We start from the raw sequence: 14,962 nt of genomic DNA on the forward strand, positions 1-14,962 counted from the left end.
TCGCGCGCGCGCGCCATGCAGTATGCATGCAATATTAATATCCTTAAATGTAGAGTGGAGTACGATAAATTTTGTTTGACCAAAAGTAGGAGATGCATGAAATATGGCGAATCTCCATTTGCATAAGCTTGCATGAAGAACGTCTTACCAACACCTAAATCTCTAGTGTGTCTTGAAATGGAGAAAGTCCTTTTGCATATTACTATCCCTCTTCGATCGACCTTCAACAAGTTGCAACTTTTAAGGAACAAAGAGTCCAAGAAAACCCTAATGCCTTTCACACTAACTAAAAAGGCAGTTATAAATGAAAGAAACCCTTTTTTTTTTAATGGGAAAAGCAGCCGCATTATAAACTACTCCAAATTTAAAGTTGGCAAATCATAAAGCAGGCAATACGTATTGGCATGAGATAGCATTCTCATGCGGTCGAATTAGGGACCACAACCCATCAAATGATCAAGATATTTCGTAATTTCATCTCAAAAACTAGTTAGGAGCCAACCAAATTGTGCTGCAATATCATGTTTAAAGTTTTCCAGCTTCATAGAAAATTAAAAGATAAATACAAAAAAATCTCCTTGAGCCCCACGATTTTCCAAGCACTTTAGAGTGGAAACCTAGTCATGGTATATGTTACAAATTAATTGATCTTTGAGAAAAAGAATCTGCTGAAAAGAAGAAAGAAATTAATTAAGTATATTCATTGCATCAATCACCAGCAGTTTCAACTTAGCCTAAAGGTAATAATTATAAGGTGGATCATGTTCTTACAATAATCAAGAAAAGTTTCCAAAAAATCACCAGCTAGCTCGCCATGGATCGTGAGATCATCATATTCATATACTATTATCCAACCAAGTATAGCTTTATGTATCATGTATGTATGAAGTATTTATAATATATATGTACCTAAAACAATTTATCTACGGCCATCACCAATAAAATTCACCGCCTTTGATAAGAATTTTTCTCCAAACTCTCCAACCACATCGGACTTAGCTAGTTATTCGATTCTATCCAGCCAAGTCGTGGAGCAGCTGCGCTCCCATCAAATTTCTGTACGGGAGATTCTGTCCTTCGCTATCAAGAAGCGAGTACTGAACTGTTTGGCATTCATCAATGTGGTCTCTAGCATAAAACAGAGAACTTTGCGAGGCAGGCGAGAAGGCCAAGCTCACCCCACTCCCACCATGCTGCTGCAACCCTAATGTCAAAGACACACCACCACTGTTTATATTCTGAGTAGCACTGTTATTGGCATAAGACACCGCACCAGCCGGGTGTTGATTATAAGATGAAAAGTCCAGCTCCATCGCCCCATATGCCTCGGCGACACGCCCGAAACCGTGTTGTTGGTGCATGTGGATATGGTGGTTTTGAAAGGCTTTAGTACTGCTTTTAGAGTGATTTTTGTCCGGGTTATTGCTGATGATGGATGAGAGGCACTCAGAGTCTATTCGGACAAGTTGGTCCTGGGTAGGTTTTTGATCCTCAATGCGTGTTCGAAGCGGGTTTTGATTTTGCCGGCCGTTCTCATCAAGATCTGTAACTCCATCCGAGGAAGTCAAGTTGTTGTCTTGCTCTTTTGTCTCCTCTACGTACATATCTTCAACCATGGGTTTCCACAGTCTCACCCTCGCATTAATGAACCAATTGGATACCTGTAGCAACATACGTAACAACAAAGAGGGATTAAATTAATACACATTATAAGCATTTGTCAGTTAGTAGAATTATGTGTTTGTTTATATTAAAGTATGGATCCCAAGAATATCTTACAAAGAAAAAGCAGTATGGATCCTAAGATCATCAAGATATGCCCTATTGATCAATGAAATTAACTAATTCACGAGAAAAGGAAAATAAAATATAGAAAGATGTGAATCATGTGCCTGGCTTCTTGAGAGACCAGTTTGGCGGGCTAAGATATGTTTATCAACATCGCTTGGGTACCTGCATAAGTTTCACGAGAACACAGTGTTAGTTAACTACTTGTGTCTGTGGTTGAGAGAGAGAGAGAGAGAGAGAGATGGGTCCTATGAAATTAGCATTAGATCCACATAAAGGTAACAGAGAGGAAGCCTGGCAAATATCCAGAAATAATTAAATTAAATCCTTGATAGTAAGATGACAAGAATGAAATTGGAATCTGAATTTTGGTGGGTAGAAAATACCAAAATATATATTGTTTTTGCAAGCAAAAATTACAGAAACTTGACGAATGAGAAACAGATCAACTAAAAGAACTGCTAGTATTTTACATGATTTCTTTTTCTTGCTTGATAAAATGTTGATTCTTTTGTGAAATTAATCATTTTTGTAATTAAAATCACTTGCAAAGAGAACTCCAGAGTTTGGAAAGAGAATAGAGATCGTAATCAAGAGGCCGGAATTACGGGTGGAGAAAATGCTCAAAAAGCCACGCTCGAAGAACAGAAACGGATCGCTCGGGAAGGCCGCGTTGGGGTCTCCATGGATGGCTCTCCATCATGTTCATTTGCTGAAACGCCCTCTGTTGCCTCAGTGTTTGGTCAAGAATCCTAAGCCTTGGTGTTTCGCCTCTGGTTGTGCCGGGTGCAGCAGTATCCTTTTCACCCATGGCTCTCTTGGTTGCCTGAATCTGACCCACAATCCCATCTTTCAAACATCTAAAATGCCTTGACATGGCTTTTGAAGCCAACGCAGAGTAGACCGTCGCTGCCCCGTGGCCAGCCACGGCTTCGAAAGACGACACCACTGCCTTCATTTGATTACAATAGTGCCTGTACCTTCTTTCCACCTTAAGAAGAAGATCAACGAGATGAAGTGAAAGATAGCTCAAGTTTTTGGCACAAGAGTTACGGCATAGAATATTTTCTACTTTATTAAAAGACTAATAAGATGAAAATAAGATGACATGAAAAGACGAGGGATCAATAGAGATTCTGAGGTAAATGAAAAGCCAAAATTGTCACAGTGTGGCCATAAATGAAAGGGCCCGCAGTCGCTTAATTAGTTCAAGAATCAAGTCTTAGAGACCCCAATCCATCACCCACCAAGAAAAGTTAGAACTCGTTTGATACTAACTTCAAGAAAAACAGATATTTCTTTTATTTTATTTCCAATTTTTGAGGAATGAATGAAAATCCGCGATGAAAATGGCAAAAAGAAAGGATCCTTAATGGAGTATAACAAGATCTGCAATACATATATATGTACCTCTTCCAGCATTGAAAGCAATTTTGCCTTTCTTTTCTGCAATTCCATGTATTCGATGGAGTGAAGAGCCTGCTTTCTGGAAGAACTACTGCCATTATCCTCTTCCCACTTCTTGGCCTTGTGGGGCTTTTGCTTCAGTGGATCAGTTTGCTTTGCTCCAAGGCTACAGAACTCATTCAGAAGTTCCTGTGCAGGGGCCAAATACTTTGAGTTCCTGAGCTGGAACTGCTCTTGATGAAGATTTGAAGCTTTTCCCAATGACCCATCTTGCATTATTTGTTGCTGTTGGATGTTGGATGATTTTCCGTAAAACCCATCTCTAGAACTTGAAGCAACAAACCTCATATCATCTTGTTGGTCTTGACGGTGATGATTACTGTGCCTTAGCTCAAAGGATTGTACCCCTATAGTTGAGGGATTGCTTGAACAAAGAGAGAGTGAAAGACCTTGACTTGGCCTTTCATTTCCTTCACAAGGAAACACACATCTCAAAGAAGAATCATCGACGAGCAGTCTATTCTCCTGCCAAGCTCCAGATTCTTGTGCTGCAACTATTAGGTTCTCGCTACTTGTTTCAGAAATACCAGTTGTGAAATCAGGCTTATTGAACTCATGCTGATAAAAATCACTCGTAGACTCGTTGATCGTCTTTGAAGAGGATGGACCAGGGTGGCTTTGAGACTTTCCAAAGAACCCTTTCCACATGACTGAGTCACTGTCACTCTGTTGGCCGTGTAGATTCTTTGAAATCCCTATCATATCCATGCCAGTGGTCAAGTTGAACATCTCTTGGTTGGACCCAAAGCCTTGGATCTGGTTCACCAGATGAGTCTGAATGTTCGGGTTACTAGAAACATCCGAGTAACAAAAGCCAGCTGAAGAAACCATGTTCCCGATTTACCTTCACAGTGTTCTCGAGCCATGAAACACAAATCTTCTCTTGCTTTTAATATATATTACGCTTGCATGTAGCAGCTTCTGATATCGAAATGGATGTTGATTCTACAATTACAATCCTCCCAAGATTCACTCCAACGAAAAGAACCCAGAAACCTGTATCAACCCACAGTGGAAGACCATCAAGCAATTTCAATGATCAGATTTAATTTATGAGGTAAAAGATATTACCCTTGTGATTCATCATGTGGAAGAAAAAAAAAAGGGAAAAAGAGGTTATTTTGGTTTCTTATTTATGTGGAAACTAAGGAACGAGAAAGAAAGGGAGAGACTTTACCAGAAATGGAAGAGTGGATTCTCTGGCTATGGAGATCAAGAAGTGGATGCACGTGTTTGTGTTGGGGGTGGAACTCGGTAGAGGGAACTGGCTAAACGATGGGGAAGGAGGGAATTCTTCTCTTAATATGCCAACATGAATATGGTATTCCATGAAAGCCAACCTCGGAAGAAAGATCAGATATATCTCCTCAGAAATAGAAGATCAGATAAGGGTGATGATGACCTCCCAGCCATGTTCATCATTTGATACAAGCCCCCACCCCCTCTCTCTCTCTCTCTCTGAGTCTCTTAGGTGGGTCAATGCAACATGATACAAATACATCCAAAATAGACTTCTTAAAAAGAAAAAAATCAAATAAGCCTCTCAATTATTTCACATCCAACGATTAAAAAAATGGCTTTCATAACCTAGAGAAGAAAAGGCAACACATAAAATCTCAAATCTATATTAAAAAAAACTAGTACAACTCAGTAAACTGCCCCGGTTACAAGGTAGTACTACTGATGTAGGAGGACCACCAACAACAGAAAGTAATGAAGTAATGATCGTCCTTTGCCTGGTACACAAACTACAAGCCGCCATATGACTTGTTCTGTATATTACTTTAATGATTTTCATAACCACCCTCTCAGGACTCTCATAATAAATCCTGTCAAAAACCGATCAAAAATATTTAAAAAAAAAAAAAGAAATGGGATTTTAGAGGTGTATGCAGGGGAACAAATCCCAAGAAATAGTTTCCAAAGTAAGAGTTGTTTGCAGGCTTTTTCAGATGGGTTTCAGAGAGGGTTCTGTTGGGGGGGTTTTTGGTGGGCCTGCCTATGTGTGCAGTACTTCTTCTGAACCTAAAATCGAAGGCTTCCTTCCCTTCCCTACGTAAGTTTGAAAAGGTCTCAGATTATTTTGTTTTTTCAGAGACAGATATTGGGGTGAAAGATGGAATAGATGCGCATGGGGATTACACAAAATGTTCCCAAAATAAGGAACTGTGGGTAGGATGAGATGAGGTGGTCCATTTGCTTTTCCCATCTCTAATTCTCATTAATTGGTGTATTAAAGTATTCCACCCATCATCCTCTCTCTTGTTCTCCTCCACATTCAATGGGACCGCATCTATTCTTTTTTATTTATGATGGAATTATGCCCTCTCCACGCGCAGGATAGGATGTTTTGTCACTAACACACAACCCTACACCATGCACCATGCTTGTATTTATTAATACGCCAAATACATAGATAAAATGGAAGCTCTTTACATCAATTAATATATGATGATATGGTCTTCATAGTAAGCAGTGCACGTATTTATGTCCAAACTTAAACATAGTATAATTCAAACCCAACATCGCTTAACATGGTTAAATTTTCCTTCACTCATTCATCCAATGTGACTTGAGGTCGGCCTCATATCGAGTTTTACTATATATTAGTTACTATTTAACTTTATAATTGATAATTTTTTTTTTAGAGTGTAAAATATTTTTTAAATATAAAATAATAAATAATAACTGATAAGAAGAATTATTCATTTTTAAAAACATCATTAAAGACATTTTTCATCTCACTTTCATTTTCAAGCAGGAGAAAAACGGGCTAATGCTATCGACCTAACGACAAATTAACGTTTCCATGGTCGAAACAACGTGCATGGTACGCACGCACCAAAGTCACGAGAGTGTGGGTTTTAGAAGGGGAAAAAAAACCATTAGCTTTTTGTCCCTTCAAAAGCAGGTGGTCCTATATCAGGAGCTCTCTCCGCCGCTTGCCATTTGGTCCTTTCTAACCCTATGCCCTACACCCACGATGACATCATTTTCCTCTTTGGCTTTCCCTGCTTTTGTTAATTTGTACTCTCTACTTTCTAGTGTGGAGCAAGGGAGTACACTACCCACTCCTGCGCATAATAGCAAGCAACGCACTCTCACTCCGATACATGAATTTCCAGAGGGCACCCTCTAGAAACGGGGGAATATTGAAAGAGACAATAACCTTTTCTATTTAAATACATATATTTAAATATTAAGATAGAAGAACAAAAATAACAATCACGTGTTAATAATGACGGGAGTGTACAGTGTAAGATTTATTTAGAATTTCTCGTCAATATGATGATTTGGTGCAAATTATTAGGGATACAATTTGGGTTGAAACTTGTAACTTTGGGGTGTAGGGTAAATAGGAAGAGACGGTGGTCCTGTCTTCCATAAACTTTATGGATGGACCATTCTAAATGGGATGGGAAGGTAGTACAACTGGGACTGTGCACCAATGGGTTATTTACGCAACTTTCTTTTGGGGGGAGGGGGATTGGGTAGGGTTGGACCTAGGCTCTAGCTAGGTAGATAGAGATGGGAAGTGGGAGTCTTTTCGGAATTGAGAGTACTGTGTAATTGAGTGGTTCAAGTTATTGTCTGAGGCTACGGATTGGTGAGCATGGTATATGCCATTATTACTGCTGGGGTCTACTCCAATATGGTGTACTTTAGATTGTACGGAGATTAAGTATGCCGGTTTTTTTTTTTTTTTTTTAATCTTTTTCCACTGCATTTGCCCTTTGAAATTGGCTTTGATCTTGCCTTTCGCAGATTAGGGGGATATTATTGTCGGGGAACTAGCAAGCTGATTGAAGCTCGATCCAGTCTTGAATTTAATTCCATAGCTCGATCAAGTAATTTGTCGTACGGAGTTATTATATGCATATATATTAATAAATGCTCCGTTTAGATATAAAAATTATTTCAATTCATCTCATTACTATTTATTATTATTTATAAATTTTAATTCATAAATTTTATTACTATTCACAAATCATCTCAACTTATCTTATCTATGATGAAATTGAGTTTTGTAATATATATATATATATATACACATATGCGCGCACGTCTAAAATCTCTAATTCATACTTTTCAATGAATTGTTTTAAAATGCATCAAAATCAATTCTAATAAAAAAGTGTGAGATTGATCAAGTTGTGCCGCGACCAAAGGATTAGATGAGAACGTCGAGATTTTGAGTGAGAAAATTCTAACAACCATAAACTATGAGAGTAGTGAATTAGAATTTAGTGCGAAGAAAGATTTCCTCAAAATTCTGCTCCAGCTCAATGTCTCATTTTTATTTTTATTTTTGTAAGTGTGGGTAAGAATTTAAGGGCTTCAAATGGAATAAAGATAGACACGTAACGTAGACCTTACATGCAACATTTATTATTTATTTATTTATTCAGATATAAAAATTGTAGGGTTCACTTTATATATCTATCTATATGATCTCTTCGTATTCTTAATTACATGTCCAAACTTTAGAAGACTTGAATCCAACTTAATTAATAAGATCCTAGCTAACTATGTCATCTTGCAAAAGGAGCAATTTTTAAACTTATTCAAAGTCTTGTTACAATAAGTGAAAACCAATTAATTACTAGCACATCCACATAAAGTTGGAGCGTTTGAGCTATTCACGGGACGGAAAGTGGCATCATCTTTAAGCCTGGCTAGTTTTAACTATTTCAAGGGATCGGTTTAAGCAGAAATAGGTACTCTTTCATTTCGTTTTCAATGTGTCAAAGTTTGAAACATATATAGATAAGGAGCTGGCACATGACGCAAAATTCTCATATTTTGCTATATATATATATATATATATATATATATAGAGAGAGAGAGAGAGAGAGAGAGAGAGAGAGAGAGAGAGAGAGAGAGAGAGAGATCATGATTGGCAGTGACAGGCAAAAAATACCTTAGAATTCTAAATACTCCAACATGATAAAAAAAAAAAAGACATTTAGAGATAAAAGAAAGAAAATTCTTTGAGAACCTCTAAAATTCAAAATCATGTGTCCTTGTTTGGTGGTTACATTTAAATGCTTTTGCACCAAGCGTTGAAATTAAATTAGATGTGCTTAATTGAATGTATGCCTAGAAAAGTATGCATGGCGTCCATTAGAATGCGTGGAATTAAAGGCTGCCCAACGTACAAAGACTATATGTATATCTCTCTCTCTCTCTCTCTCTCTCTCTCTATATATATATATATATATATATATATATATATATACCATCAACAATTTAATATTAAGTTGATTATAATGCCTTGTTAATTTATTTTGACCTTAATGTTATGGCATCCTATCATTGGAGTTACCTAATTTTCCCTCAAAGGAATAGGGTTGAAAGGCGGCTGCCTGAAAGACTATATAATATATATGCTTCCCTCTTCATTGGCAGCCTAGCAATGGCGAAACCAATGGTAATAATTATTAGCATTATTTAATATTTATGTGTTTTACAATTAAAAAAAACAATATATTTTATAATTTATCATGACCTGAAGTATTATATATTACACTTTTAATTCCACTCCTATTTTTTTTTTTTTTTTAGAAAAAAGAAACATTATAATCCCTTTTTTCTTCCCGCATTGGAGATTAACATTAATGTTACGTTTGGATGTTAAGGTGATATGATTTCAAATTATTTGTGAATAATAATCATAAATAATAGTAAAAAAATAATGAATAATAGTGAATTATTTATAAATAATAAAAAAGTAGTTCACTAATTACCAAACACAGCCTTAGAGTGAGAAGTGTGCTCCTAATGCAACATTAATAAGGCTAGCTACGTTTGGACAGTACTATGGTGATTTCAGATGATTTGTGAATAATAATAATTTGTTTATAAATAGTTCACTTACCAAAGTACACAGCCTTAAGACGGCACCAATACATGAATTTTTTTTTTTTTCTGGTGGGCCACAATAATGATAAGCATTTTGTAGTCCAAATTATTATAAGTAAAAAATCGTCCTTTTTGTTTGGGTAGCAGTTAAAATTAGTTTATTTTTTGGCGCAGCATCAAAATCTTCATCCATTTTTTGTTCTTGGATGAACTGTCATGATCCGGTTGATGAATAAGTAACCAATGACAGTAGTCATCCATCAAACCAACGGTCTTGATCAGATCATTTTTTAGCATAATGTTTGCAAATGTTGAGAGCATGCATGCAGGTAAGAGACAAAAAGTGAAGCTTAGCCCCTGCTAAAAAAATTCACTTGATCAAAGTGAAAGAATAGATTTGAGCAACAGTTTTTAAGGAAAACGCGTGCTATGTAAATGTAATGCATCCAGCTTATCTTGTCTTTCGTTCGCAGATGACCCTGTTATCGACGAGAGAGGTCTTTGCTTCTCCTGTACGTACCATGCATGCATGCACGAAGTTCACGCGGCTCCCGGCCTTGAAGACCTGATGATCAAGTCTTAAACCCCCATCCCATGTACTATACCATGTGCCAAAGACCAGACCTCAAGTCTTCAAACGTGAATAAATGTATACATGATACATGCTGCATGCAGTGGTACTGATCTGGATTTTATTCTTACTCATGGACCAATTATAACTGCAACTCTGCAACAAATAACAAAGGCTAGCAAATTTTACTGCGCACAGTCTAACAAAATGGACCACTTTTATTGCAGGGAAAGTGGAAGAGCAATCATAGGAAAGACCAGGCTGCAGAGCAATATTGTTTGTGTCGGGTGTCAATCCAGTACTGTACGTAGGTCCCAGCTGCAGTATTGCGACTTGCGAGTGCGCGTGTTAAAGAGAAGCATACCTTTCAAACGAAAAAAGATAGAAATTAAAGGAATTAAAGAAGGAAGAAAGAAAAAAAAGAAAGAAGCACCTAAGTTTGACTGCTGATCGAGAAGGTACTAGCTAGCTAAGTTTCGTAGATTTGTTCAAAGTTCTCGTCGATCGCTACCAGGTATGCAGGGTGGATGTTTTTCCACGCGGTATATATATATATATAAGACCCCCATTATAGTTGCTAGTTTAGTGTCCTCTAGAACTGCATGGCCGGGGGCTTCCAGGAGTCATCCAGGCAAGACAACCAACTTGATGGTCCACCTTCCGGTTCATCTTAATTGTAGATCAGTTCAATTCTAATTAAGTAGTGGCATGCATATCTTCAAGTAAAATTTTGAAATGAGAAACTCTAGTTGCAATCGCCTGGGGGAACCCTCGCGCAACCGGCGTCCACGTGGAAACAAAACACAACAAATTGAATTCCGTCTCCCATAGAGCTGCTCCCAGCATTTTCAACCCTTAAGAAGACGAAAGTCCCTCCCAAAGAACAGACGACGACGACGACAACGCACCTTCCTCGTTTGCAGGTTCTTCTTCTCATCTTCTTCTTCGCATGCCTTAAACCTCCATTAACCTGCTCTGGTTCCTGTATCATCTTCCTCAGACCCATTTTCCATTTCCATCTTGCAGACCCAGAGCATTTGTCATCCCCAGACTCTGTAATCAACACCTAGGACCTCATGAACAACCAGTTTCTTCAATTTTTAACCACCCAGTCACCATCCTGAACAAACCCAGTTCGTACCAGCTATTATTTAGACCGATAATACATAAAATGGAAAGGAATGAGTTGTTGAATAATGTTGCTCTCTCTCTTTCTCTGATCTATGTTTGGGACTTTGTAGGGGCACTTTGTTAGGAGGTCGAATTAAAACACAAATGGCTAAAGAACTCTGCAAAAACTATTTTGTTGGATTCCATAGCAGCACAGAAGTGAAAGGAAAAAATTTTGTTAGATTCAAAGTTTAGAGTCACATACGTTGTATATTTTTGGTTTAAGCCTTCATTGTTTTCTCTTCTTCATCCATGATCTTCTTTCATTTATAAGTAAAAGAGGCTCTGTTATTTGGTCATGCACAAGGCTCGAATCTCCCTCGATCTTCAACCTCAAAATCACGCAGCTGTCAACTTCCAAGCATCTTTGAGAGGCCCAGTTTGCAGACTTCTCTTGTTGAAATTCTAAGCACATATGTTTCCATTTTTTTTAATATATCAATTGTGAAGGCTGCAGATGGTTTCTTTTTTCTATTTCTTGGTGGAGAAATGCTTGAAGAGACTTTACTTTCCCAGCGTCTTCAACCCATAAGAAGACTTTCCTCTTTCTATCTGGAACTCGACGGAAGAAGGCTTTACTTTGGCCTTCTCTTTGCTTTTTTTTTTTTTTGGCTTTTTTCTTTCTTTTTCTTTTCCACGTAAACTTTGTCCGTACAGCCGGTTGCACTCCGTTTGCACATGCCGGTTGTACGTAGCAGTTTTGTTTTGAAATTAGCTATCATAAAATATTATGTTAAAAAAATGTACTTCAATTGCTACAAAATCTTTGTTATGGCTTTATGTTATACTTGAGAACAATATTATATGTCCTAAATTTATTGTTCTTAAATTATATCGATCGATGCAATATATTTTGAGTGCTTTATATTTATTCAAATAAGCACATGATATAAATAATGATATATTATATACGAAGGCCAAAGATACAAATTAATTAATTAGATCGAGGTGAAGGTACTTATTTGGTGGTCATGTGTCTCTCTCAATTACAAAAGCTAGCTCAAGGGGTACTGAGACTTTCTCTCACACTAATAAACTTACCACCAACCCATTCCACAACCGATGTGGGATAAACCCCACAATCTTCCCCTTACACATTGGGCCCTATGTTGGAGTAGTGACAAACTGTTTCTCCCGCAGACTGTTGGGTTGAGACTATCGGTAAACCTAGCTTTGATACCAATGTTGGGTGGTCATGGGCCTCTCTCAACTCCAAAAACTAGCTCAAGAGGTGATGTTTTATCTCACACTTGTAAACTGATCACTAGCTCATTCCACAACTGAAAAAGTAGGAAGAGACAGTGTAGACAAGGTATTTGTTGAAATGCCTCAAAGGGCTTTCTTACTATTCCAAAATTCTTTTCTTACATTTCTATCATCCTATTTACATCATTTATACTACTCAGTACATAACAACCTATTCTCTATCATTGTGACACGTGTACCACAAATTTTCATTCTGTTTTGACAAGGATATTCTCACAATTTATTCTAGAGTTTTCTTGGCCCATGATGTGTGATCCTGCTTTGCCTTTGGTGCAGTCTGTTGCATTATTGCCTGATGGTGCAATTGTCTTATCAACAACCAATGTGGGATAATCCCAACAATTAGGCAAGAGGCGTTTGAGAGCAAATGAGAGATAAAAAAAAAGCCCTAAAGAGAGAGAATTGAGATTGTGTGAGTAAAGTGAAGCTCTTGGAACTCACTGTATGTTGTAATCTCATTTGAATAGAATCCCTTATAGCTCCGTAGACGTAGGCAAGTTCTCAAACCGTGTAAATTCTTGTGTCATGTGATTGTGTGTGCTTGATTCCTATAATTCTGCATTTACTTTTACTGTCAATATCATTATCATTGTTTGTGGGTGTGATGTTATTTTCACAACAGCTGGTATCAGACTTCCAAGGTTAGAGCTCAGGGCTGAACGATGCTCAGAGACGAAGTGGTGATTGGAATTGAGAAGTTCGATAACACAGATTTTAGATACTGAATGATGTAGATTGAAAATTATCTCTACGGGAAGAAGCTTCATCTTCCTCTATTGGGATAGAAGTCAGAGAGCATGGACGCTGTTGATTGGAATCTGTTAGATCGACAAGTTCTGGGGGTTATTCGGCTCACCCTGTCTAGATCAATGGTGCACAACGTTATTAAGGAGAGAACCACGACGGAGTTCATGATAGTTTTGTCAGGTATGTATGAAAAGTTGTTGAAGAATAACAAGATGCATTTGATGAAAAAATTGTTCAATTTAAGAAAGCCAGAACGTATGTCTGTGGCCCAACATTTGAATGACTTTAATACAATCACAAATAAATTGTCATCTGTAGAAATTGAGTTTGATTATGACATTAGAGCATTGATTTTGTTAACATCGTTGTCAAATAGTTTGGAAGCCATGAGAATGGCAGTAAGTAATTCAGCCAGCAAGATGAAATTGGATTATGATGATGTACATGATATGATTCTCGCTGAGGAGGTACGCAAGAAAGACTCTTGTAAGTTTTCTAGTATCGATTTGGCCCTGAGTGTTGACGATTGGGGCAGGGGACATGATAGTCCAAGAATAGGGCCAGAAGAAAGTCAAGATCGGGGAAGCAAATCACTTGCTGGAATTGCGACAAGTCGTGCCACATCAAAAGAGACTACCAAAATCAGAAACAGACTAAGGATGACGCTGTGAAAGTAGTGGCTGAAGAAATACATGACACTCGATTTCTTACAGTGCACATTCCAATTGATGATTGAGTGTCGGATTTAGTGGTTTCATTCCATAGCACCTCACAGAAAGAGATAATGCATAACTATGTTACTGTTAATTTTGGGAAGACATACACGGCTACTAGAGAGGCACTAGATGAAGTGGGAATGGGTGTTGTACGCATCGCACTCTTAAATAGGAGTGTGTGGAATTTGTAGCTAGTCAGACATGTTACAAATCTAAAGAAAGGAATGATCTTTGTGGGACAGCTTGATGACAACGATCATTCAGCCGTGTTTTTTAGAAGAATGTGGAAGGTCACAAAGGGTGCGCTAGTCTTAGTGCTTGGTAAGAGAATTAATACTTTGTATTTGACATCAGGGTCCAATGATGTGCAAAAAAATATAAGGTTGAGGTAGATCAGGTTTGGTAGCGCGAATCAAATGGGAAAGCAGAAGGGATTCGATTTTTACAGTTCCTCATATAAGCCTGAGAAAATCTCCTGAAACCATGGTGCAGAGCAGAGGTTTGAGAGACAAGGACAAAGCGTGTGGTGTTCCAATGACGTCTACACCTATAGTTGGTGCTTGCATAGCTGCTAGGACGACCAAACCTCTACAATGGTCACCTAGCTTGATCTATGTCCTGCTGACTGAAGGTGGTAAACGACGATACAAAAGAAAAATCTTGTGAGATGGGAGATTGAGCAAGTGAGAGTTAGCTGAGAAGAAGTTGATTGGACTTCCACGAAGGAATTAGAGACTACACAAGAGATAAGCACGTCGATTGAAGATAAAATAGGTTAACTATGGAATCAATCGCTTAGATTAGAGAATGGGACATCAACAATAGATTCTCTAATGTTTTCCAGAGTCGATTCAAGACCGGATATTCCCAGTGGAGTAGGAATTGTGAGTTATCCAGCAGATATGCTAACTGGGGGTGATCAATGTGAGATACTAAAGTTGAGCTCGACTTCAAATTGTCTTTTGGCTTGAAGAAATGAGTTGTGAGCTACAGAGGTGATAGGGCTAATGGTGGAGGCAGTGGCTGGGAGATTGGTGGGATATGTGTGGAGCTTGCTTTGAGAGCTGAAAAGCTTCAGACTGATTGTTCGCTCAATTGTTGCTAGAGTGAAACTCAAGTAGAGAGTTCACTTGAGGTACGCTCAATAGTTGGCTCGAGCAAAGCTTAGACAATTTGTTCGTTTGAAGTGCGCACGACAATGGACTCGAGCGAAACAAAAACTCTAGTGTTCGCACGAGGTGCGCTCGATGGTTGGCTTGAGCGAATATTGCATAAATTGTTCGCCGGCGGCATGCTCGACATTCTGCTCGAGCGAAGAACCCTGATTTTTTCACCTTAGGTTTCTCACGCTAGGACCTATATATATGTACTGTTT

General features: G+C 38.1%; 1 protein-coding gene across 1 annotated transcript; it reads right to left on the minus strand.

The window, feature by feature from the left end:
• Positions 1 to 686: 686 nt before the first annotated feature.
• On the minus strand, positions 687 to 4,712 carry LOC121268792 (homeobox protein BEL1 homolog). The gene is made up of 5 exons (XM_041173053.1): positions 4,433 to 4,712; positions 3,199 to 4,251; positions 2,397 to 2,779; positions 1,893 to 1,953; positions 687 to 1,661 (listed from the first exon to the last, which is right to left on the minus strand). Exons 2-5 carry the CDS (start codon positions 4,084 to 4,086, stop codon positions 1,014 to 1,016), a joined length of 1,980 nt encoding a protein of 659 aa, XP_041028987.1. The 5' UTR covers positions 4,087 to 4,251; positions 4,433 to 4,712; the 3' UTR covers positions 687 to 1,013.
• Positions 4,713 to 14,962: the final 10,250 nt, after the last annotated feature.

This window comes from Juglans microcarpa x Juglans regia, chromosome 6D (assembly GCF_004785595.1).
Source record: "Juglans microcarpa x Juglans regia isolate MS1-56 chromosome 6D, Jm3101_v1.0, whole genome shotgun sequence".
Classification (NCBI taxonomy): domain Eukaryota; kingdom Viridiplantae; phylum Streptophyta; class Magnoliopsida; order Fagales; family Juglandaceae; genus Juglans; species Juglans microcarpa x Juglans regia.